Source organism: Lampetra fluviatilis, chromosome 16 (assembly GCF_964198595.1).
Source record: "Lampetra fluviatilis chromosome 16, kcLamFluv1.1, whole genome shotgun sequence".
Lineage (NCBI taxonomy): Eukaryota > Metazoa > Chordata > Hyperoartia > Petromyzontiformes > Petromyzontidae > Lampetra > Lampetra fluviatilis.
Genome location: NC_136290.1, coordinates 12,217,439 through 12,241,283, shown reverse-complemented (window position 1 = coordinate 12,241,283; position 23,845 = coordinate 12,217,439). Strand labels below are relative to the sequence as shown.

At 45.8% G+C, this 23,845-nt stretch overlaps 2 protein-coding genes across 2 annotated transcripts in view; both read right to left on the bottom strand.

Annotated features, from left to right (window-relative positions):
• LOC144936550 (lysoplasmalogenase TMEM86B-like) overlaps positions 1-10,329 on the bottom strand; it is a 41,283-nt gene extending 30,954 nt beyond the window's left edge. Inside the window, exon 1 of the mRNA XM_078863742.1 lies at positions 3,469-10,329. Within this exon, the coding sequence (XP_078719868.1) occupies positions 3,469-3,486 (18 nt within the window). The 5' untranslated portion in view covers positions 3,487-10,329. The remainder of the gene's footprint in view (positions 1-3,468) is intronic.
• Positions 10,330-11,899: 1,570 nt separating this feature from the next.
• Positions 11,900-23,360, bottom strand: LOC144936549 (dispanin subfamily A member 2b-like). The gene is made up of 2 exons (XM_078863741.1): positions 22,979-23,360; positions 11,900-15,562 (listed from the first exon to the last, which is right to left on the bottom strand). The coding sequence occupies exons 1-2, from the start codon at positions 23,207-23,209 to the stop codon at positions 15,374-15,376; spliced, it is 420 nt and encodes a 139-aa protein (XP_078719867.1). The 5' UTR covers positions 23,210-23,360; the 3' UTR covers positions 11,900-15,373.
• Positions 23,361-23,845: the final 485 nt, after the last annotated feature.

Below are 23,845 nucleotides of genomic sequence, written 5' to 3'. Positions count from 1 at the left end.
AGCAAAAATAACTTACGAGATGAAAGAGAAGAAAACATCCGGCAACGTATGTACGGATGTATGCACGTAGCCAACCGTGCTGATGGGAGGTGCGAAACGAGACGAGAGATGAAATGGCCAGTCCTATTGACTACCCACCGCACTGTGACCCACATCTGCCACTTGGTCAAACAGTCCCCTACACACACCGTCTCAAAACATTTGTTTTCCACTGCACAGATGAGCCGCGACCATGCTGAGCCGGCCTGGCACAGCTCAGGAAACACCAAATTGCTTATTTCTTTTTCCACTGTAGAACCTGGGCCGTGACGCTGACGTCACACGCACGTATGCACATTGAACTTCTCTCGCGTGTAGATGGCACGGTGACTCTGTGTCCTCACTCTACTAAACGGCGTTACACACATTGCACGTTTCATTAGACCTTCCCCTGGCCCTGTTCGCCGCAGTGGCGAGACGTTAACTGCCTCGCCTGGTGTGTCGCAGGTTCGATCCCGACCTTGATGCCACATCGCCAGAATGTGAATCTGTGGACGGTTGCAAAGTCGAACATGACCGGTTGTCATATGTGCACGCATTTGCGGCAAAGGGGGTTTTTGCCACCTGGTTTGCTTCTTTTATACCATGCTTTTATTTCCTTAAATCGGCAGGGAAGTTTGTGGTTGGAGCACTTCTCTATGGAACTGTGGGTTTGTATGAAGTGCTGTTGCACGAGTTTCGCAGTCTTACTTCTTTCGTATGACTGTTCATGTAGATGCAGAGCATCAACTAGAATTTCACACCGAGGTTGGTCAAGCCAATTAACCTTGTCGTCAGGAGCAGCGGAGTTGTATCGCTGTGATGTCCCCTTCGTACTTGTGGATTGGGGCATTGCGTCGTTGGACGTTGTACGGTCTGTTTTGGATAACCACAGTTGCACACTGCTTGAGAGTTTTTATTTTAACATGTATGCATCAGGTATCCGCATCTGCTGCCATGTTTTTGTGCAGCGGATGCGATTTAGGGTGGACCGCGAAGCGTCGTGACAGTAGATTCGAGGCAGCATAACAGCGTCAAACAACGGGAAAATGATCTGAACACTGGGTCAACATGGCCACATTTAGCCTTGTAGAAAAATTCCAACGCGGGGAGAGATACGTGGCACCGATAAGCAGAACACTGGCTGCCAAGCCACACAGCTAGAATGTAGCCCACGTCGGTGCAATTTAACGAGTAGGTTTTGTCATCAGTGAGGTTTTTTTTCTCTTCCACGATGGGCTGCGTGTTGAGCTTTTATTCTTTCTGGGCTTTCGCTACTGCGGGCTCATCGTCAATTTCCACTTGTGAAGGTGCCCACAGCAGCGTGCGGCAGCCCAACTCCGAAAAACCCACACGTGGACTGGCCCAATATCGTTTCGCTTGCTGACTTGCGACCAACAGATTCGTTTATTGATTTAATATACAGTAATGGGGAACGTTGTCCCGTGGCAAACAACAATGTCCATCATAAAAATGTATAGGATTAAAAAAAGAGCTATCACATCTGAAGCTTATTATAAATTGCATTGGTTTTTTTTGTTAAACGAGCACTGCCCGCGGAATTTGCGTGGGATACACGGCCGGGGGTGGAGGGTGGATGGGACGGACCTCCCTTGCAGACCCACAGCTTAGGTGAAGCATGCGGGGTGGCAGCATTTAGGCTACTTGGTAAATACTATATATATACCCAACGTAACCGGTTCCTTTACTTAAGCACCTCACAATTTTCAAGCTGTCATGAAGAAAGTACAACACCCGGTTAAATGAACAACCTTAACTTTAAGCCTGGACACTACCTTTGTGCAAAGGGCAGAGATAGCGTCAAGCAAACACGGTTGTTTACTGTGCATGCGTGTGGCACGCTCTTTGTCGCGACGCTTAATTATTTATATACCCTTTGGTTCTTTCGGTAAAGTCACGTAGGTAAAAATAAATAATAAATACATGCATTCCCACCTGATGACGGACGCTTGTTTTGCGCCAGAAACGTCGTGATTTATTTTCTTTTATTTGATACCTACGTGTCTTTACCGAAAGAACCAAAGAGTATGGATTCCTGCAATCACGAAAGCTTCAAATGAAGATATTTTCCCTTCGATTAAATTTTTGACAAAATCTGATTTGTTGATGCTTAGTTTCCAAGTATTAGTTTCCAAGTATTAGTTTCCAAGTATTAGTTTCCAAGGGCTTTCCATCCCGTCCTCGTTACTCGACCAACTCACGACTCGAGTTTACACGTCACGTGGCTTACACTCAGGTCACGATTGCCAGAATCAATGTATAGTGTGATTGCTTTCCGCATAACCTATTTACTATACTCAGGGTATATACTAAACTAAAACTATTGTTTCCAGGTAAGGCACACTGAGCTATCTAGTTCTTTTTCAGAAGCGACATGGCCACAAATGATAGCTTAACGAAGTGGCTTATCACGTGAAAATGTCTAGCAGTAGTCAAATACCCGAAACGCCTGTCCATTCTAAATGTGGACGGGAAAAACCTGGAGGACCTGAAGAAAAATCCACGCGACCACGGGGAAAGAGACATGCAAACTCCAAATATGCAACAGACGTCAAAGTCGGGATCTAACCCACAACCTCCTCCATACCAGGCGAGGTATTTGACATTTCGCCACCGTGGACTGAATAACCACCCTCCCTCCCTCCTCGCCCAGACTCACACGCCTATCGGGATACAATTGCAGCGATTTACTATCCTAGTTACGTAAAAACATATATTCGGTTCTCATTTGAACTTTGTGGAGAGGTCACGCATTGTAGATCCATCAAATCCAGCCTATAGGGAACGAACCATTGATTATCACACGTACCAGTCGATGTATATGCATAGTCGTGAAACTTAACGGATTTAAATTGAAGCGTATTTTTACCCAAACCCTTACTATGTACAAACTTACAACTACACCGTGAACGTGTAAGAATATGCCACTTTATTATTGATCCTGCAGGGTTCAAATATAAAATCGCAGCGCGGGTTAACAGCACCGGCCAGTGGGAAGTCAAGAGTATACCTAGCCCCGTCATGGTAACGTGGATCGTGAACCAGTTATTGTTGCTGTGTACTTTGAGGTCACGTGAACTCGTAGGCAAGAACGAACACTCAATCCAAGCGCACTGACGGAGAACACCAACCTACTTGCTCTCCTGCCTTGCACGGAGAACTCCCCGTTTCTCGCACGCGTCAAAAACACACACACCCAGAACTCCTCTGTGAGCCGACGGTTCATCATCATCATTAGCCATGGTTAATAATCCACTGCTGGATGAAGGCCCCTCCAAGCCGCTGGCATCTCCGCGATTCAACGGTCCACCACGCGCCTACACACGGACTGAATTGTAATCGCTCCATCTCCGCGGGTGAACGCTTCGCGTGTGAAACACACATACAGCTATGAGACCCGCGTTTACTACACAGTACACGTATACTCACCTGCCACCCGTCCATCATCACTTGAACTGGCGTGAAGAAGAGCAGGAGGGAGAGAAGATTTGAGACTAGTTGAGCATAGAGGAATGGCAACCTCCTCTTGCCTGTTTATCCTGATGCCTGGGGTACAACTAAAAAAACACCTTGCTTGTACCATGGACTCAAGTCCGATAGTTCGGGAACAGAGTACACCCCATGCTGGCGTTTTGAAAAGCAATATAAAGCTCTGGCCTTAGTAGGTGATGGGTCATCAGTGCAGTCGAATTGCCCTTACAAGGAAAGGGGGGAGGCTTCTGTGCTTTGACGAAAACGATTAAAAACCTCGAGAAAGCCGTCATGAAAGGAGAGACAGAAAAGCCACCGTCGTTAAGCAGCTACGATTGCATGCAATTGTACTGTCCCTTGTAGAATCTAATTACATAGTGCACAGCCTAACATGTGTATGCGGTATATTTCCGTAATATCATTTATTTTTTTTAAAGGGAAAACGTTGCTGATGGCTATCAGAGAAATTGAAACCGGTTCGCTGTTTGCCTATTTGTAAAACAATAATGGTGGGCAACATTTATCTGGAAAAGTCCAAAGGCAGACTGACTAAATATTACATGAACCATATTCTTAGGTTTTTTCGGTAAAGTCACGTAGGTAAAGAATTAAAATTAATAAAAGTAAAATAAAATAAGTAAATGATACAGCAAGCGTGCTGTGACGGTTCCACCTGAAAACGGAAGCTTGTGTTGCCTCCGAAACGTCGTGATTTTTATTTTTTTTAAACTTTTATTAATTTAAATTTAATTTTTTTACCTACGTGACTTTACCGAAAAAACCTAGGAATATGAATCCTTGCAGTCACGAAAGCTTCAAATCTAGAATTACATGAACCATATTTTATGTGTGTGCAACCATGGAACACCGTTGGCCCCACGTTCCATGCTGGGGACAGGCGTATGCTGTCAACGCAAGAGCAGTTAGCGAGCACCTATTAAGGCCTGCTCGACGCACGAGTGGGTACCAGGTGGCCAACACACTCCACTACCCCTTGATGCGATATTTTACACCATGCACCAGATACTTTAAGGCTGAGTCGACCTAGGGGGGAGCGAGGCTCCCATCACGTCCGACATCATCTGGAGGAAACCCATGCAGATCAAAATCCCCGAGTTACGTGAATCGGAGCTCAGGGGTATTTCTTGGTGTGAGGTATTAGTGTTCACCCAACGTGCAGGACAACGCTAAGACATGTCAGAGGTATCGGCAGATGTCTGTCAGATGTCACACACACACACCGCAGATGTCACACACACCATAGACGCCACACACACACACCTCAAATGTCACTCACACCGAAGATGTCACACACACACCGTAGACGTCACACACACACACACCGTAGAAATCGCTTGAGGTACGGCAGCCACGAAGGTGTCGTGTTTCATGTCACCCACCAAAGGAAACAATTCTAGCGACGATCGCGTTTCCCAAAAAAGTGCAATTGAATATTCAGAACGGATGATATGTCAGATCTTACGATGATATCGTGGCATTGTCACATCTTACGGTGAAATGATAGCGTCGTCACATATTACGATGGTATCCTAGCGTTGTTATACTCGCAAGCGGCCTTTTGCACTAGCAAAACCGTCGAGGCTCGTGAGACACGCGGACTGCTCAACGTTGTTGGTTCAATTTGTGAGTGGCCCTCTCAGCCTATGTCACTGGGCGCCTTGTAAGGCTCAGGATTTATCGTGCGCCCCGTGCCTGAGCGTGTATTTTGGGACTACTATTTGCAGTGTCGCACATATACGTCCTATAGAGGAAAACAAACTTACATACCTCGGCGGGGGAGTTTAAAAATACGCACAGGGTTTTTTGGACTCTTTGCAACCTCACTCTATATTTACCTCTAAAACAAACGCACATATATTTGTCCACACCACTGTGGCCTGAACGTTTGAAATATTTAACGGGCGGCGTTTCAGACAATTGGCCTTTGCTTCATAGTGTACAATGGCCGAAATTAACAAACACTCACCAACCCCAAGCCAATGTGCAGCATAACGGTTATTCAAAAAGCGATCAAGGTCTCCGATTGGCGGCGAGAGGCCTCCACAGGGATTGGTCGTGCGGCAGGCTTGTGAGGTGATTGGAGGAGAAAAAAACGTTTTTTTAAAGAGAATTGGGCGGGAAAACTCCATTGGCTACGGTTGGGATCCGTTAGAGCAGGGATGGGGAACCTTTTTTCTGCCAAGGGCCATTTGGATATTTATAACATCATTCGCGGGCCATAAAAAATTATCAACTTAAAAATTTTGCCTGTTATATTTGGTCAAACATTTAATTAACTCACCCCTAATGTGATGGCTGGAACTGCTTTTCTTTGGCGAGGCGTGTGATGTTAGCTGGTATTGATAATGTTGCTACTCGCAACTGCTTTTCCAGGTTTGCTCTTAGATTTATTGAATTTCGAGTCCCGCCTGCGGTTGCCTTGGCAGGGCCACACCAAATGATTTCGCGGGCCTTATACGGGCCGCGGGCCGGACGTTCCCCACCCCTGCGTTAGAGGGAGAAGGACGGGGATTGTCTAAGGGGGGGAAAGAGTGAGGGAGCATTCGAGAAAGGGGGGGGGGGTAAAATGATATAAAAGGGCAGAGTACAAGAGAAGGGGATGTTAAAGGGAAGGAACAAGCTTCAAGACCGAGCACGAAGCCCGGACCTAGTATTGTTACTGACCATAATATAGGTTTTTTTGTTGACTTAGACCGCGTAAATATATAAATTTGTTGTTAAAACCCGCCAGCACCCGATATAGCTAATTAGTAAGGTTCGTCACGTAAACAGAACATGGCCAATTCATTACTAGTGTAGTGTAATAGCACCGGCTGGTGACCAACAGCGGCAACTGCGGTGTACAAACAGTACACACGGCAGTGAGCATATACACGGGTGTGTTGGCAGGGCGGAAGAACTGGGGAAGGGTCATAGAGGGGCCCATCTGGAAGCCCCTGGAACCTGCCAGTGGGTCCGAGAAGGGAGGCGTGGCCAGGGCAGAGCCAGGCCACGCTGCTAGGATAAAAGGGGCCGAGAGCGGGGAGCTCGAGGCTGCCGTTGTGGGAATTGGATCGTCTCGTCATAGATGTCGTCTCGTCATAGATGTCGTTGCAGTCTTCGCTCGACGTCGCGCTGCTAGATGGCCTGTCAACTGTCTTGGTCAGCGCCGCCGATGCTAGACGGCGAGTGTTGTGCCAAAGGCTAGCGAGTACGGAGTGTGTGCAGGCGAGATCGTGTGTGTTAATAAAAGAAGGTGCCTCTAAAACATCGTCTCCGAAGTCAGTGCACTACACTAGTACAGCACACCGGTCGTGTGTTGGAGAGCAAAGCCATAACATTTACAATCTGAGTACGACGTTTCGCCAGTAATTACAACTCGCTTCATTATGCGACTGCCAGTTTTGTGGCTGTCGTCTTGCGAAACGTCGTACTCAGATTGTAAATGTTGTGGCTTTGCTCTCCAAAACACCGGTGTGCTGTACTAGTAACGAATTGGCATGTTATGTTTACGTGACAAACCTTACCGATTGTCTGTGTCGGTGGTGGCCGGTTTAGCGACACATTTATATATTTATGCGATCTAACCCAAAAAACTTGTATTATGGATGATATTGGTCGCGAAAGCTCCTAGTAGTTCGTCGTTCATGTCGTTTCAATAGCACTCTGTAGATATACTCTTAGCATTGCTTGTCATCTATTTTTTTTTATTTTAACCACAACAACTCAAATTAGTATTTGGAGTTACGTATCGTATAAGATTGTGTTGGACCAGGCAGCACCCACGCCTTTTGGGAGAGGGTTCCTGTCTTTTAAACCAGGGGTCCCCAACCCCCGGGCCGAAGATCGGTACCGGTCCGTGGCCTGTTAGGAACCGGGCCGCACAGCACGAGGTGAGTGGTGAGTCCGCGTGTGGCCCGCCCATTATTGTATTTACCACTTCCGTCCGCGTTTCTTTCCCGCACTGCGCACTTGTCACAGTTGTGGTAAGCCCACAAGCTGCTAACCCCTAGCCAAAATCAGTCAAAAACAAACGTCGCTGGAGAGCTTCTTTGAAAATGGGGAAAAACCCAATGATGAACTCCCCCCCCCCGCCAGTCCGTGAAAAAATTGTCTTCCACGAAACCGGTCCCTGGTGCCAAAAATGCTGGGGAGTGCTATTCTAAACGTCCGGCAGTTCAGCAGCATTGCTTGAAGCAGGCATGACTCCGCTGATGAGACGCTATGTATCGAAACCGGTGCACACGTTGCAACCCGGTCAATGCTGCTGAAAGTATCACCCCCGGAGAGGGCCGTGGGGACAATGGCTTTGCGTTAAGAATGCGGGAGAGAAGACACCTGGAGGAGATGAATTGTCTCCTTCATGGACTGCCGCACCTCTGACTTTTGTGAGCGACTCGCTACACGAATTCTGTGCTCGTTATAAATCGGACGTACTTATTATTGAATTAAATTCTTTAGAGCAGGGGTGGGAAACCTTTTTCTGCCAAGGGCCATTTGGATATTTATATAACATCATTCGCGGGCCATACAAAATTATCAACTTAAAAATTAGCCTGTTATATTTGGTCAAACATTTAATTAACTCACCCCTAATGCGATGGCTGGAACTGCGTCTCTTTGGTGAGGCGTGTGATGTTAGCTGGTATTGATGATGTTGCTACTCGCAACTGCTTTTCCAGGTTTGCTCCGAGATTTATTTAATTTCGAGTCCCGCCTGCGGTTGCCTTGGCAGGGCCAGACCCAATGATTTCGCGGGCCTTATACGGCCCGCGGGCCGGACGTTCCCCATCCCTGCTTTACAGTCTCCACAATGACGCTCATGATTATTTGGAGTCAGCCTATAGGGAGGGACTTGGCATATATGCTGAAAATAATACTTCATAATCACATCTGCCTAGCTTTCTGTAACAAAAAAAATCAGATACGCCGACAATGGATGGACAAAAGCTGCACATGTGCAGAACATTACAAAGCGGCTGAACTTCTCATTGGGGGGGGAGGTGGGGGGAGGGGCCGCACCATCTTCCTCTGCGGGCCTCTCAATGAGGTTTGAGAATCCATTCGCGTGCAGAGCTGCGACTGTTATCCCCTCGTGAAGGTGAGAGGTTCGCGCCCTCGCGGATTTCCTCACGCACACTTTGTTTCGTGTGACCGTGGAATTAGCCAAACACTCCGCATGTGGCGGGTCCCTCCTGAACAAAAGCAAAAAAAAACCGAGCTTGCGATTAATGTTGGGGCTTTCCTGAATGTATAGAGGGCCCTTAAGTAGTAGTATTTATGAACTGTACATTGCAACAGCACTCACAAGTTCGCTTGGCGGCAGAGTGTATGCAGTGGCATTCCTCGGTTATCAGAATGTCCTAAATACATTTGACGTGACGCTCTTCACTGACACTTAACCGTCTAAGTTTGGCAATATCAGTGGCATAAAAACACACACACAGCTATTAAGATGACACCATGGTCAAGCTCCTTGTTTGCTATGGAACAGTGAACTCGAGATGTGCGAAGTTGAACTTAGCTTTCCTAGGATTCGAGTTAAAGTCGGTCAACGCACCTCCATATTGCTCTCCTATCGCTACTACCACAGTTATTCCCTCACGCCCCCCCCCCCTTGGGCCCCCCACTCCTCTTATCCGCACTCTGGCGTGGGGGGGGGGGGCTAATCCACTGCTGGATGAACGGTATACCCACATCTTTCGTGTCTTGGGGTTACATTGCTATCGTTTCACGCCGCTGGTCAGTACAGGTGCGGGACCGTGAAAGTAGAGTACAATAAAGGATTGTTCTGCACTGCCCTCTGCTACACACACACAATGTAGCCCCACTGCCTATAGCACCTGTTCTGAATAGTCTTCACCCATCCCAGCACCATTCTGGCTCAACTCTGCTTAGGATTGCGGGCCACTTGGTCCTTCGGCTCTTACGCAATAAACACGAAAACAACAGAAACGGTTATTCCATTTGTGTCGAGTTAAAAATTTCGTTCATGGAAAAAAAGATTGAATATATGTAAGTTATTTAATCATTTATCGCAATCTCTCCAGAAAAGAGCAATGTTTTTTTCTATTACTAAAGATTATCTGGTTATTATTTTCCAAAAAAAATTAGGACAAGTATTAACTGATTAAAAAAAATAAAAGAATGAAAATTATCTTAACCCATTACAGTTTAATCCAAAGCTACCAAAGTATAAAAAAAATCCATTTTTTTGTTAATCGCTCAAATAATAAACACCCCAAGAAAAAAAAAATCTGAATCCCTGGTGTATAGATTTGCGCAAGACGGTTCACCAGTGGCGCAAGCTGCAAGGTGTGCAGCGGGGAAGGAAATGGGTCCAGTGGGCCCCATTGCATTCCTCGCCCCAGGCCCCATGCCAACTTGGTTCCGCAAGTACTACCCTGCCCACATCGCCATCCTGTTTCCCACTTCGGTCTGCGGCAGTGCACCAAAATGCTTTGTTGTGCTGTACTATGCTTTCACAGCCACGCTCCCTGCCATCACCGACCCACGCTGATGAGCGTGGGGACGTATGGTCAAACCCCCAGTGTTGCAAAAGCACTCATCCAGCAGTGGATTAAAAAAAAGAGCTCGCCCGTGTACGTAACGACGAAGATCTCCATGCTAATCTTAATTTTAGAACTTTCGTGACTGCAGGAATTATTATTTGTTTCTTTCGGTTAAGTCACGTCTAAAGATAAAATAATAAATTAAATTAAATAATAGAATACGACGTTTCGATTGCAACACAAGCAATCATCATCAGGTATAATGAAATAGCGACATAAAATCTAACCAGAAAACTATAGACAGACATATTAGCAGACAGATATCACCAAGATACATAGCGAGAGCAACACAGGTAACAGAGAGGGGTGATCGTCTCTGTGTGGTGGCCTTAAATAGACAGAGGGGGGGGCGGAGGCAGAGAGAGGGAGGAGGGTTAGAGAAAAAATTAGCATATCAATGAGTGGTCAACAGACGTGGTGCTGCGAATGCGATGGCACGGCAAGCAAGCCTGAAAATCAGGAGAAGGACACACTAAAATTAAATAACCTAGTAAAATATCGAAATGTAATGTAATACAACACAGAGGGTCGGTCAACACACAATTAACGCATAGCCTGGTTGATTACGTATTTCAAAGATTGCTAAGTTAGAATTTAAGTGTGAACAATCTAAAGAGAGGACACAGGCAGAGAAAACAAGTCGCCAGAGAGAGAGAAAAAAAGATAAGCTTAAAACTTCCCCGTAGAAGTGGTTCAATCTTAATTTAATTGTGTGTTGACCGACCCTCTGTGTTAATTGTGCGTTAATTGTGTGTTGACCGACCCTCTGTGTTGTATTACATTACATTTCGATATTTTACTAGGTTATTTAATTTTAGTGTGTCCTTCTCCTGATTTTCAGGCTTGCTTGCCGTGCCATCGCATTCGCAGCACCACGTCTGTTGACCACTCATTGATATGCTAATTTTTTCTAACCCTCCTCCCTCTCTCTGCCTCCGCCCCCCCCTCTGTCTATTTAAGGCCACCACACAGAGACGATCACCCCTCTCTGTCACCTGTGTTGCTCTCGCTATGTATCTTGGTGATATCTGTCTGCTAATATGTCTGTCTATAGTTTTCTGGTTAGATTTTATGTCGCTATTTCATTATACCTGATGATGATTGCTTGTGTTGCAATCGAAACGTCGTATTCTATTATTTAATTTAATTTATTATTTTATCTTTAGACGTGACTTAACCGAAAGAAACAAATAATAATAATGATCTCCATGCTGTGCTCGAACCGTTTCAACTTGGTTAAATAACAAGGCCTGAAGGCTTTCATTTAATGGGAGCCGTTTTGTGGCTCGCATTTACCCTTATAATGAGTCTTCCCAGCCAGTGGTGTATGGGCCCTGGGGAAAGTAATACAATGAAGCACCCTATCCAATTCACCCCCTCTGTTTTTCGTGTCCCAGTGCAGCCCCACCCCTCTCTGACAGTGTGGGGCGTCTGTGCAGTTGCATCGCCTGCACACTCAAAAGCTACGCCCACCGCTCTCAGGCACCGCTGCAGCACAGGGCGGCTTCAAATGTTCAATTCTTCTGCCGTGATGCTTAAACTCACACCGTGTTTACAACTCATCGTTAGGACGGGTCAGAGTGGGTGGGGGGGGGTGCTCAGTAACTGAAATGCATCTGGTAGAAGTTATGGGGCCACAACCGTTTCCTGTGCAAACACTATTAATGCCCTCCCAGCTCACACAATGATTTCCAAATGTAAAGAATTTCAAACCTCCCAGACCCCCTTCGCAGATGCACTGGATATGTGAAGCTCACACAAAGAATGCATAAGAAAAGAAAACGGCTCAAACTAAAAAAAACACAGAGGCAAATGCATTCCAAGCTATGTATCTATTGGTATCAATGTTATTACAAATCCATATGTAGGGTACAACATTCACACATATATGTCGAAATATATTCCGCGTCAACAGGCCACGTTTTACACTGCTCACGTAGTAGCGATTGGCAAGGCGTGGCCAAAGCGTGGATTGTGAGTCACACATGTAGCTCGCGAGCGGATCCTGCAGCGCGTGGCTCGGCAGAGGCACAAAGCAAATTTTAGTGGCGGTCAATAAAAATGGAATTTCAGCAGAAGAAAAACAACAGCCCTGCAGACGCGGGAGCGGTCTGGAGCACTCGCCCACCCCCCCCAGAATGTAGAAACGCCACGATTGTCTGGCACGACCGACCGGTCGCGTGACAACCGCGTGTTATGCGGCTCTCGACCACGAGAAAAACGTTGGCATGCGTCTCGTAGGATCGGGCAGAGTTTGGCCCATACCTCGTGCAGGCGATGCATTCCCGAGAAAAAAAATAAAGGCTGCAGGCATCGTTGGTTGTTGTTTATATATGTGGCTGGCTCATTTGGAGAACAGAGGACCGCGGGCGGTGAAAGGCGCGCGATAATTCCTTTTGCCGCGTCTTTGAAGTTTAACGACGTCGAGACCTACAGAAGTGACCGCGGAGGATGCTTGGAATATCTTGTAAAGGGTGGGGTAGGCGACTTAGAAAGCTGAGACTACGTGGCGAGACGTGATCCCCGATTGTTATCGGGCGGAGTCTGCGCTGGGTGGAACGCGTGGCCAGCGCGGAGGCGCTGCAGGTTACCGAGATGGGCGTTGGGTGGAGTGGCACGCGCAGAAGTCCTCAATCAAGACGGGAAACCTGACGCCAGCGATGATGAGACTGTAAAAGTGGTCCTTGATGGACGTATCGACGGTGTCACAGGGGATGACCTCAAAAAGCGGATGGTGCTGGTGATCGGATTGCATAAGGGAAGACGTTGGAAGCTGCCGACGTTGTAACTAATGGATCTGGCAGAAGGAATCAACGGCGAGGTATGGGAGGCATCACAAGGCATTGTGGGTTATGGTCACCTGTAAGTGCTGCCTTTTACGCGTCAAGCAGCGTGCAAGCCTGCCAGAATGAGTGGATGGATATGTGAGGGTCACAAAAATAATGAACAATTCCCTTTTATTTGGTGCTGGGGGTAACTTAAGTCTTAGGTAACCCCCTTAAGAGATACTTGTGAGAACCGAGGACGTTGACCAAGAGACCATCAACTTTTATCAGACTGGACAATATGTTCACGCGTTAAAGTCTCACAGCACCGGCAAGTGAAAAGTCCAGCAAAATTAAAACCCACCCCCTCCTCCCCCCCGTACTTAATTATAAATTCCCTTTATGTTTAAAAATCCTTCAAACAATTGAGGCTTGTACATTATGTTTTGCTTTTGACACACTTGCCCAGTGCTAAGTTCACGAACTCCTTTCATCCGCGGTCATCTTATCCGCAGCAAGCCTGCCCGTGTCTGCACACATTTCCCCCCCCCCCACCAATACTTGTGGCAATCTTCTTCCTAATGATCCGCGATAAGCCGCTTCTTCTCCGCACACTCGCGCAGCCAGGGATTGAGGATCGTAATGGTCAATTGTAGGCGACAAATACGCACGGCGAAATACTTCACGACCGATCGCGGAGCAGAACCGATACTCGCGGGTCTGTCTCTACTGTTGCGCAGCTGCTCACAACGGATTGCAGGGACGTCCACAGATGAGCGATTCAGTTGCATGCAATTGAGCGATTCAGTTCCATGCTACTGGATCGCTGAGTCTAGATTTGAAGCTTTCGTGACTGCAAGGAATCATCTTCTTAGGTTTTTTCGGTAAAGTCACGTAGAAAGCTGTATCAATCACTTGATACAGCTAATCTGGCTGTGACGGTCCCACCTGATGACGGAGACTTGTGTTGCCTCCGAAACGTCGTGATTTTTGTTTTTATTTTATTTTACTTTCTACGTGACTTTACCGAAAAAACCTAAGAAGATGGATCGCTGAGGTTTGGCTCCAGGCTCGAGGAGATGTATCGAAATATTGTAAACAGTCCTTTATGTTAATAGCGAAGGCTTTGGATAACAAAATGCTTCACCCTCCCTCTCTCAGCATTATATGTGCGACCTGCTGAATAACAAGGCATACAATAAGCAAGAAGATAACGTTTAGCGAATGTTATAATTTCATTCGACACTTAAACATAAAGACTCGAGGTCATCTGGACAAAACCATAATTATATTTGCTGTAAAATTGTTTTTACGATCTTGCAGTATGCAATTAGTACGTGAAAATATAAGCCCATTGTGCCAACTGCATATGTAATCAAAGTGAGTTAAACACAAATATACACGATTAAAAAGAGAGACGAAACCAAATACATGATTTTTTATAAAAACAGAATGGCTGTATACCGCATATACTTCCCGTCGATAAGAGTCGGTGCAGGTGTGGTTCTAATAACAATGCCGCCTGTACGCTTGCTTTGGTTTGCGAAAGGCACAGGTCACATCGGTCTTAGAAACAGTGTGGCCTAAGCAGTTTACCATGCAAACACCGAGCCTAAAAAGCTTTAGACACACAATTGGATAACAAAAAGCATTCCAAAGCCCTATTTTACCCCAAGAGAATATGAAGCTCACACACTACCACACTACATTTGTGTTTTTTTGCAGGTAGCGCTGTATAGCTTTCCCATGTGTTACCTGGTTGTGTTGTGGTGTTTCATTTCGTGAGAGGCTCCCAGCACACAGCGCGAAACGTAGGACGTCACGGCAAACGGCGGGCAGTACAACCCGAAAGCACATTGTCGAAAAGCTATACGTACGCACACTAACACATACAACTACACCGCCAACCCAGCGAACCCCCCCCACCCACCTGCAATCTTCCCACCGGCTCTTATCACAAGATACAAATCTACAATGCATGTAACGAAAAGTGGTGTCATGTGTGTCCCTGCGTCTCCGTACACGTGTTGCGTGTGTCTGTGTGTGCGTAGAGGATCACGGAAAAGCTCGCTGTGAACACCAATGGTTAGATTAACATTCTGATGGCATGCCCGAAAAGCCATCGTGTTAACAGTACGACCCATTTTTGATGATAGACACCAACGGGATGTTTTTTTTCCCATGAAAAAAATATTCACCAATATGAAATCAGGGCCCCTACAGTAACAAAAGAACTACAAGTGAATAGGCCAAACGTGGATAATGGTGGGCATGCGAGGACACGGTGGGTTTATCGATCTATCGCGCCAAGTCCCATACCAACCGTTCAACGCCACAGGTTGGAAACACATCATTATGGGAGCAATGCTTATCCACAAGCTTACTGTTAATTTAAAACAAACGACTAAACCAACCCTTAGCACTTGACCTAACCATGAACCTAACTCCATGTCTGGCGTTTAACCCGAGTGCCTTAAATTATTTTTGGTGTTGACAGCGTGCCTCTCCTGTGTGTATGTCCCGCTCTCAGCCGTTAATGGAGTCCTGATCTCTGTGAACCTGCTGCGAAAGGTGGATGAACATCCTCGCATAGATGCCTATTATTGTGATGGTCAAAATGATCCCTAGGATGAGGCAGATGATGTTGAAGATCTTGGCCTTTCTTCCGTATTCGGTGGCTCCCTGCAGGTCGTTCAGATATTTCCGGTCCCGTGACTGCAGGCCGGAGAAGACACGCACACAATTGGAAAAATGCATTAAATTATAAGGAACATTCATAAGACTACTAAGCAAGCTTTCATGGAGGTGGCAGTGTAGCTCTTAATTCATTAAACTCCCAGCATGTGTCGCAAAAACGCAGCAGAGCTGCTGAACAGGGCATTTAGAAAGAACTTTGTGAGTGCAATTGCGAGGAAGCACTACAAATCATTTGGCTATATTTTCATCTAGACAAAAATGTTTTTATTCCCATCCAATTGTGGGTGAAAACTGGCCAAAAATACACATACCTGTCAACCCCTTATCAGTGCCTCCCTTATGACAGACCATTTTAGACCTTATTGATCACCCCGTGCCCTTATAAACCTCAACGTTCATCCTACAAAATCCCATCACAAGGGAGAAGCACAAATAGACAAAAAGTGCCTGTATTGAAGCGGCCGTATGCCATATGGACCTGAAAATTATATTTCCCTGTACAAGAATACAGGTAAACCGTATGGGTTGACAGGTATGAATACAGCACCGTTGCCATTTACTCCATTGTTAGTAATACAGGGCGATACGTTTATTGATATCCCATCGATTTCTAATTACCCACTTAGAGGCCGCACCTAGGGGGGGGGGGTCAGACATTTGTGACGATGTGTGACGAGGGGGGAGGGGGTTGAGAAATGTAACGTCACATCCAAATGCGCAACTTTAAATAAATGTAGACAACACGTTCTACTTAATAAAATAGACTTTTAAAAAATGTTTTCTCCTACAACATCAGAGTGCAGCGCCACATTAAATACGCACTTCAATAACAATAGTTTAAAGCTATTTGAAGCATGTTTTATATTTTTTTTTGGGGGGGGGCAGAGCTTTGTGACGTCATATTTGAGGGGGGGTCTGACTTTGTGTGGCGCCATGTAACGAGGGGGGGGGGGGTCAAAAATCGTCCAAAATTGCATGACGTCATTTATGGACGGCCCCTTACCTGAATATTGTGAAAGTGATGGCTCCATATCTTACAGAAGACTTAACACATTCAATAGGTGTATTGAGATTGGCAGGAGATGTATAGACGATTTTAAAAAGTTAGCTATAAATAATGTTCCCCCATTATTTTCATGCGGCAGTGGTAACAGGGATCCATGTCCCTGGAGCCATCGGTAAGTCGTCGCTCAAAATTATAACAAAAGAGACAGACGTTTACCAAAACATGAAACGGGACCCCAAGATGTTTGTAATGTGCAATTTGAAAAACATGCATCTCATTGCGCAAACCCCCAGAATGCTTTGCAGCTTTACCTTGTTCTCCGGATTATGACACACTTTCCATCTTGTGTTTTTCATTTTTAAAATGTGGTCGTCCATCTTACTCTCTGGAGCTTCTTACAATCTGGAGAATGTGGTAGGCTTCTGTGGCATGGACCAGTGAGTAACGTTCTAGTCACGTCAAACATTAACCACTAATGGTGGCAAGGGAAAGGTCAACAACTGCTAAGCCCCGCATTTGGCTTATGAAAATAGTTGTATATGGGACTTTCTCGACAGCGTTTATTCATGTGCCCTGGAAATTGAGGTCTGGATGCTAGGAAGTGAAGTGAAGCTGCACTCTCACGTCACTCATCTCACTCTTCTGCCTTCAATATCTGGAACTCCCAACAGCCATCTGTGCTGTGGACTCCGTGCCCTCAAGCTTGATTAAGGGCAGACTGATTGCCCAGTGGGCAATTTCTGGCCATCATCTTGATATGCGGTCGTATGGAAATTAAATTAATATTGTGTGTCGTATGCCCAGAGGATGCGAGAAGCTCTCACATGTTCATTCTCAACGGAGGATTTCTACGCAATTCTGACTGTCGCCTGATGAGGCTGGTTGTATATTACCGGCGAAACATTGTACATTTTTTGCGTTTACTTTACAACACACCGGCAGTGTGCTGAACTAGTAGCTAATTGACAATGTTCTGTTTACGTGACAAATTTGACTAATTGGCTGTGTCGTGTGGTGGCAGGTTTAACGACACATTTATATTTACACAGATATAACCCAAAAAAACCTATATTGGTCACGAACGCCTACGTGTCAAACGGGTACACTTCTCCTACGCGCACGACAAAATCAATGCCATTAGGAAACCCGGTTTGCAATCAAGGTACAGTGATTGATTTTGATTTTGAAATGGGTTCAAATTAAATTTCCCTTTACGGGAGTGTGAGGGAGTGGAAGCAATGATGCTGGAGAGGGAGTTTAAGTTGGTGGCCATCGCAAGGCTGTGTAGAGAATGCGCACGTAAACAGCGATGTTATTTTAGGGATGTTATTTTCACATGCAGAGCATGCTAGGATTCTCTATTCTAGGGTCAAAATCTACACCGACAGCCAGGGGACATCTTTCTCCTTTCCTTCCTTAGGGAGGCTTCCCTACAGTGTCTTGAAATGTAGTTGCATTTATATACTATATATAAAAAAAGCCTTCAGCCAGCAACGGATTTATCATGGCTACTGATAAATTTAATTGGTATTGTTGTTCTGCTGTTGAATAAAATAATCTTGTGCATAACCGTCAGCATTGTCTCTCCACTGCTGGATGAAACCCTCCCCATACCATCACCATTCCTCATGGTCCAGTACTGCGACCATCTCGCCCCTCTGTGTTCATGGCGGTCATCCTTTTGGATGTTTTTGCATGTATAGCGTAACAATTCTAAACATAATTCTTATAATTATAAAGATGAAGCCGACGCATCGTTCGTTTTAAGATTTGTCCAAGGCTGGGGAAAATAAAAGCCTATGCCTGCACGATTAATAGTGGAACATTAAGCATGATGTTCATGAAAATGAATCTGCCATACATTTGTCATTCTACTCTGCTGCCCCCACAATCTGGAACTCTTCCCCCTAAGCCATCCGTGATGTCGACCCCCTGCTCCGGTTGAACAAAAACACCTGTATGAATTATTAGAAATTATATGACCGTCCAGTGGTGTCGTGGTAAAACAGTGCAATGTGTAAACGGCAGAGCACATTCTCCACATATTAAAATGGGATTCAGTCCACTTACCTGTTTTTTTTGCGAATACATTTCTGAAACGGTGTTTGTTCACGTATTTTTCATTTATTTATTGCAGGCAAACATAATGTGGTGGGGTTTTTTTGTAATGGATTGTGGGTGAAATGACCGATTCCCGCAACGATTCCATAACCTGTCGTGATTCAGGGTCACAGTCTGATTCAACAATCTTTTATTCATTTTATTTAAAGCTTTCGTGGCTGCAGGGATTCATATTCTTGTTTTTTTCGGTAAAGTCTCGTAGAAGGGAAATAATAAAAAATGTAAAACAATATAATTCTCACGATGTTTCGACTGCAACACAAGCAATCATCATCAGGTGTGAAATCCACAGCAAGAAAATTATAATTTGTTTTTTACATTGCGATGAATGGTATAGTGAGGAATCCAACTCGGGTTTGCTGCGTTTATGGATCAGTGCACTAACCACTGTACCACCGCTCCTCCTCATCCACATGCGATGAATGCAGGCAACGTGTTTGGCCAGTCAACAAAGACAGGCTCTGTTTTCGCGAGCTCCACACCACATGTCTTGGGCTTGCCAAGTGAGCAGACTTAAGTTGCCTGGGCATCGCGTGCAATTCAAAGATACTCTTGCTGATGAGACTTGTAAAATATAAATTGGCCCAGTATGCCTGCTTAAATATATGCTGTCATTAATCATCGGTGCATGCGGTCACATCAGCTGATCAAATAAAATGCGGAGACACAAATATGGTAAGGTGTGTAAGTAAGCTTATTTGGTTGCATACATTAGTCCATGACGTTATTGTGCAAGAATAAAATGTCAAATATGTAAATTTGAACAAACCGATGATAAAAAGTTGGGTTTTGCTGGCCATTTATGAATAATATTATTGTTGGAATTAGGCCATTTAAATCGGCCCCCCCATAGTGCACGTGGGTAATCCACACACTATAAGTTTCCAGAGGCAGACTTTGCAACAGTGAGCATTGGTGACTATATAATACTGTGCCCAAGAGTCCTAATGATGATGAAACTGACCCATAGTTGTCTATCACTGTTGCTCTCAATCAGTCGGTCACATTACTCAAGTATATTTAGACTGGGATCAAATATGAGCACAATGCAATGCGCTGAACGAGTTTGCACAATGCCCGAGGCCGTTCTGATGTTTACCCGATTGCCTATTCTTTACCTTGTGTTTTTTCCAGCCTGCACTATTATTTGGTTAGGAAGTGTACCCAATTATTTACATATTTGACCAGAGGGCACAAGGCAACGTGCTCGGTCAACAGTTAAGATGTTATTTGTGCATGTTTTTGTTGCGGTTGCACCCGAGTCAAGAGCCGCATGGCTCACAGGGCTATACCTAATAAATTAAACTGAAAAAAACTGAAACAGTTGTGGCTCCAAAGGCCATTGGCCATTGATACTTAAATAAATAATAAAAACAAACAATGCTGTCTAATTTGTGAAGACTGCGTTGGCAGTGGTGCAACAAGCACAAATACAATCACTTCCATCCTCTGATAAAATATAAAATTGGTGACGTTTCATGACCCTTCTTCATTGCACATTATATATTTGTTTTTAAAGGCAGTGTTATTGACAAATGTTGTTCCATTTTATAGCCTGCAAAGCCGTAGGGATTTACGTCTGTGGAAGACGACACTGAAAGCAATATCAGACAATGTGCATTTTGATGGCTTTTTTTTATTCACACACATTTGGCCAAACATCTCCCTCCCGTTGGTTTAACGCAGTGAATTGGCTTAAACATGATTGGGGTCGCTTTCCCACTGGAATCTTTCACCCCTATTTACTCAGAAAGATCTATTTCCTTTCATCGAGATTTTGAGGTCTCGGTTGTCTTTTTTATCTCAAGTGCGGTCAGATTTTGAGTGAAAAGCTAATCTTGAAAGTGGAGTTTTGTGAGCTATATCGCAGCTTCGGGTGTGGTTTTGGTGCGAAACTCCAGGCTTCCTGTGGGGTATTCGCTTCGTAAGTAGTTTGTGATATGAAAAAATTATAGGCTTTACCCTTTCTGGCAAATAATACCTATTATTACTTTTTCATACTTTGATCCTGGCAAATAGGTCCCAGTTTATGATGAATTATATATTGTTTGGTCAACTGGTGTCTCTCAACTGTTTTCAATAGGTGTTCGTGCATTTAGGCTTAGCGTTCACGACACATTTAAAATGATAAAACATCTAAAACGAAAAGCAAATTTTAAATCCAAGTCGGCAAAATTTAGCCCACTTATAGAAATATTTCTCCCGTATTTACAAATTTCGCCTATTTGCATTTGCGAGGAAAATGTATCCTGTTGCCAGTTGCATAGAACACCTCAAGTGATAAGAATCGTCCCCCACCCCCTTAAAAATTACACCGAATTAATAAACACGAGCCCAGAGGAATCGACCCGAAACGTGTTTTATGCAACTGACCCCCGGTTTAACAAATGGGGGCTACACCGCTACACGGTCTCAGTGAGGTGTAACCGCTCGTCTTGTACAACTATGAACTCCCCACAAAACACGTTTTATTTGCATTTTGTTTTAAAAACCCATCGAGTATTCGTGTAAAACCGTTTTAAGATCGTAACCCCCCCCCCCCCCTCGGCAAATGTTTAACCCGGTAAGGTAAAAAAAGGGATAGGGGTGGTGGTCAATGTTCTAAAATGTCCACAAGTTTCTCAAAATGGCGGCTCCAGCTTAGCAACCACGGGGAGAGGAGGGCGATGAAGACGAAGGGGGGGGGTGTTGGAAACCCCGAGCAATTACCCACAGCAGCAGCTCGCTAGGGGGGAAGGGGGTGATAACTCTTGGCCATTCCGAGGCAACATCTTGCAAACTCTTTTGAGTCACTCTCTCACTCTCTTGCACACAGATCACACCCCACCACCCCACCCGTGTATTCCGTAACAAACTGTTGGGGGGCATTGCTGTTTGCGAGCAGCTACTCACTCACACACGCACACGGACCCAGACACACACACACATACAGAGACAAAGATCCTGAACAGACTGTTGGGACCAGTGCTGTTAGCGCGCACCTACTCACTCACATACAGACACACACACTGACCCACACTCCACACATACACAAAGACGAAGTTCCCCCACCCCCCTGTAGCCTTAACACACTTTTGGGGCAAGTGCTGTTAGCGGGCACCTATGAAGGCCGCTAAGGCACATGTGGGGCTTTGGCGGCCAGCAACCACGCCCGGCCGCCTTTGTCTCCCCGAGTGGCGATGATTACGCATCGCACCAGATACTCATTTGAGGCCGAGTCGACCTAGGGGAGGTCCCGTTCAGATATTTGTCAATGGTGATGGCCTTGAAGGGGAATCGAACTCGGGCCGCCGGGGTTCGTTGGGCAGTGCGCTAACCGCTGCGCCACCGCTCCCCACACACAATCCATCAATCCTCCTTGACACTCGCATGCAGCTAACTCACCCTTACTGACTTTGCAACTACTTTACTTACAGGTGGGGCAATTGGGGTTCAATTTCATGTCATTCTTTTCGAGTCAACGTGAATATTTCAAATGAGGTGGTCCAAAAATAGATACGCCTGGAGCGCTTCACACATATTTCTCTATAGTCTTGTTGGGGTGTACTTGTGTTTTGAACATTACAGTGTTTTAGAGTGAGATTACTCTCTCGAAGATGAGTGCAAATGTTATCATACGCAAGACGCGCGTCAAAGAAATTATGTAATGCGAGTGAATTGTTGGGAACATTGTCTGTTTAAAGTTTTAAGATATAAATAACTGGCGATTGCGGTTAAAAAGATTATTTAACATTCGTGTGGCTTAATATGATAGAGGAAGTCTGTTTTCATAGAACCTTGCAAAGTCAAGTGTTTGACCACAACGATTTAACACCCACGGTCAGTGGAGGCCACACTGCATATTTCTGTCGGACAATGTAAGATGCCTTTGAAAAATATTATTAAAATCAAGGCCCTACACTCGAAAACATGCACACTCCTACAACGAGCTATCGGCAACCCGCACGGCTCTTTTAAGGAACGCTTTGTGGCGTTATTTATCAGGGAAACTCGCCTCCACCGTTCTCCTATTTCACATCGCATCGCGGCTCTTGAAACAGAGATTTGTTCGAAAAAAAAATGCCTCTTCTTTCTATTTTGGTTGCCTAACCGGCGGTTCCCAACCTCTCGGGGATTCCACGATTACCAAATCACGCAGGGTTTGGGAACCACTGCTCTGGACAAGCCCCATTTCGGAGAATCCCTCCACTTGGTGAGGGCAACACTTGAGACGCCCTCCCCCCGCTCACCTCGACTCCACGGTGACATGTAGCAATCATGCAACGTGTACCTGGGGGAAGGGGGGGACAACAACAAAAAACACCGACCTTGACGGAGAAGATGGTGGCCACCAGACCCATGCAGCACACGTTGAAGTAGATCAAGTTGAAGAGTGACCAGGCGAAGAAATCTCGGATGCCAGCAGCCGGCGAACGGTCTCCTTGGGGCACCAAGATCACCTGCGGCTGAGAGAGAGGTGGAGCCCCGTACCCGGGCTCGCCCCCCTTGCGATAGTCGGCGCGCGTGCCGTCGTCCATGAGTGGATACGAGTTGTCCATTGATCTGAAGAGAAGGTCGACTGAACGTGTGAGAGCCTCGGCGAAGTCTGTGTGTCTAGCAGCAGCAGGAGCAGTCGTCTCAAGCGGTCTCTCAATGCAGCACAGGGAGGCGTAGTGTGATGAATTTAAAGGAGGTCCTCTTGTAAGAATTGCGTAATGGTGGGGGTGGGGGATGAGGGGGCTTTAAATGCTCATGTTGCACCGCCCACTGCTCACGACCATCCTCCCACCCCGCGTTCACCACCAAACACATTCCCTCATCCCCTCCTCCCCCTGTAAAACCGATCCCTTCCACCATGCTGGGTAATCACCATCATTAGCAACGAAAGCTGCACGCCCTTCTTAAGCATCCTTCCCGCAGCCCCTGAAATCTTCCTTCGGAGTCAGCATGCAGAAAGCAAAGATCTCCCGCATAGCCTTGCACAGGCTGTTGCGGCAAGTGCTGTTAGCGAGCACCTATTAATGCTGGCACGGGACACGACAGTAGTGGAGGAATCCGATGAGCTGTAAAGGGGCCATCCATAAATGACGTCACGCGATTTTGGACGATTTTTAACCCCCCACCCCTCGTCACACGGCGTCACAAAAAGTCAGAACCCCCCTCAAATATGACGTCACAAAGCTCTGCCCCCCCCC

Bases quoted from the DNA above. Each gene is read 5' to 3' on its own strand.
- LOC144936549 (XM_078863741.1), bottom strand. From the start codon at position 23,209: ATGGACAACTCGTATCCACTCATGGACGACGGCACGCGCGCCGACTAT. The intron at 15,563-22,978 runs GTCGGTGTTTTT...TCCGGCCTGCAG, and splicing joins CCACCATCTTCTCCGTCAAG to TCACGGGACCGGAAATATCT.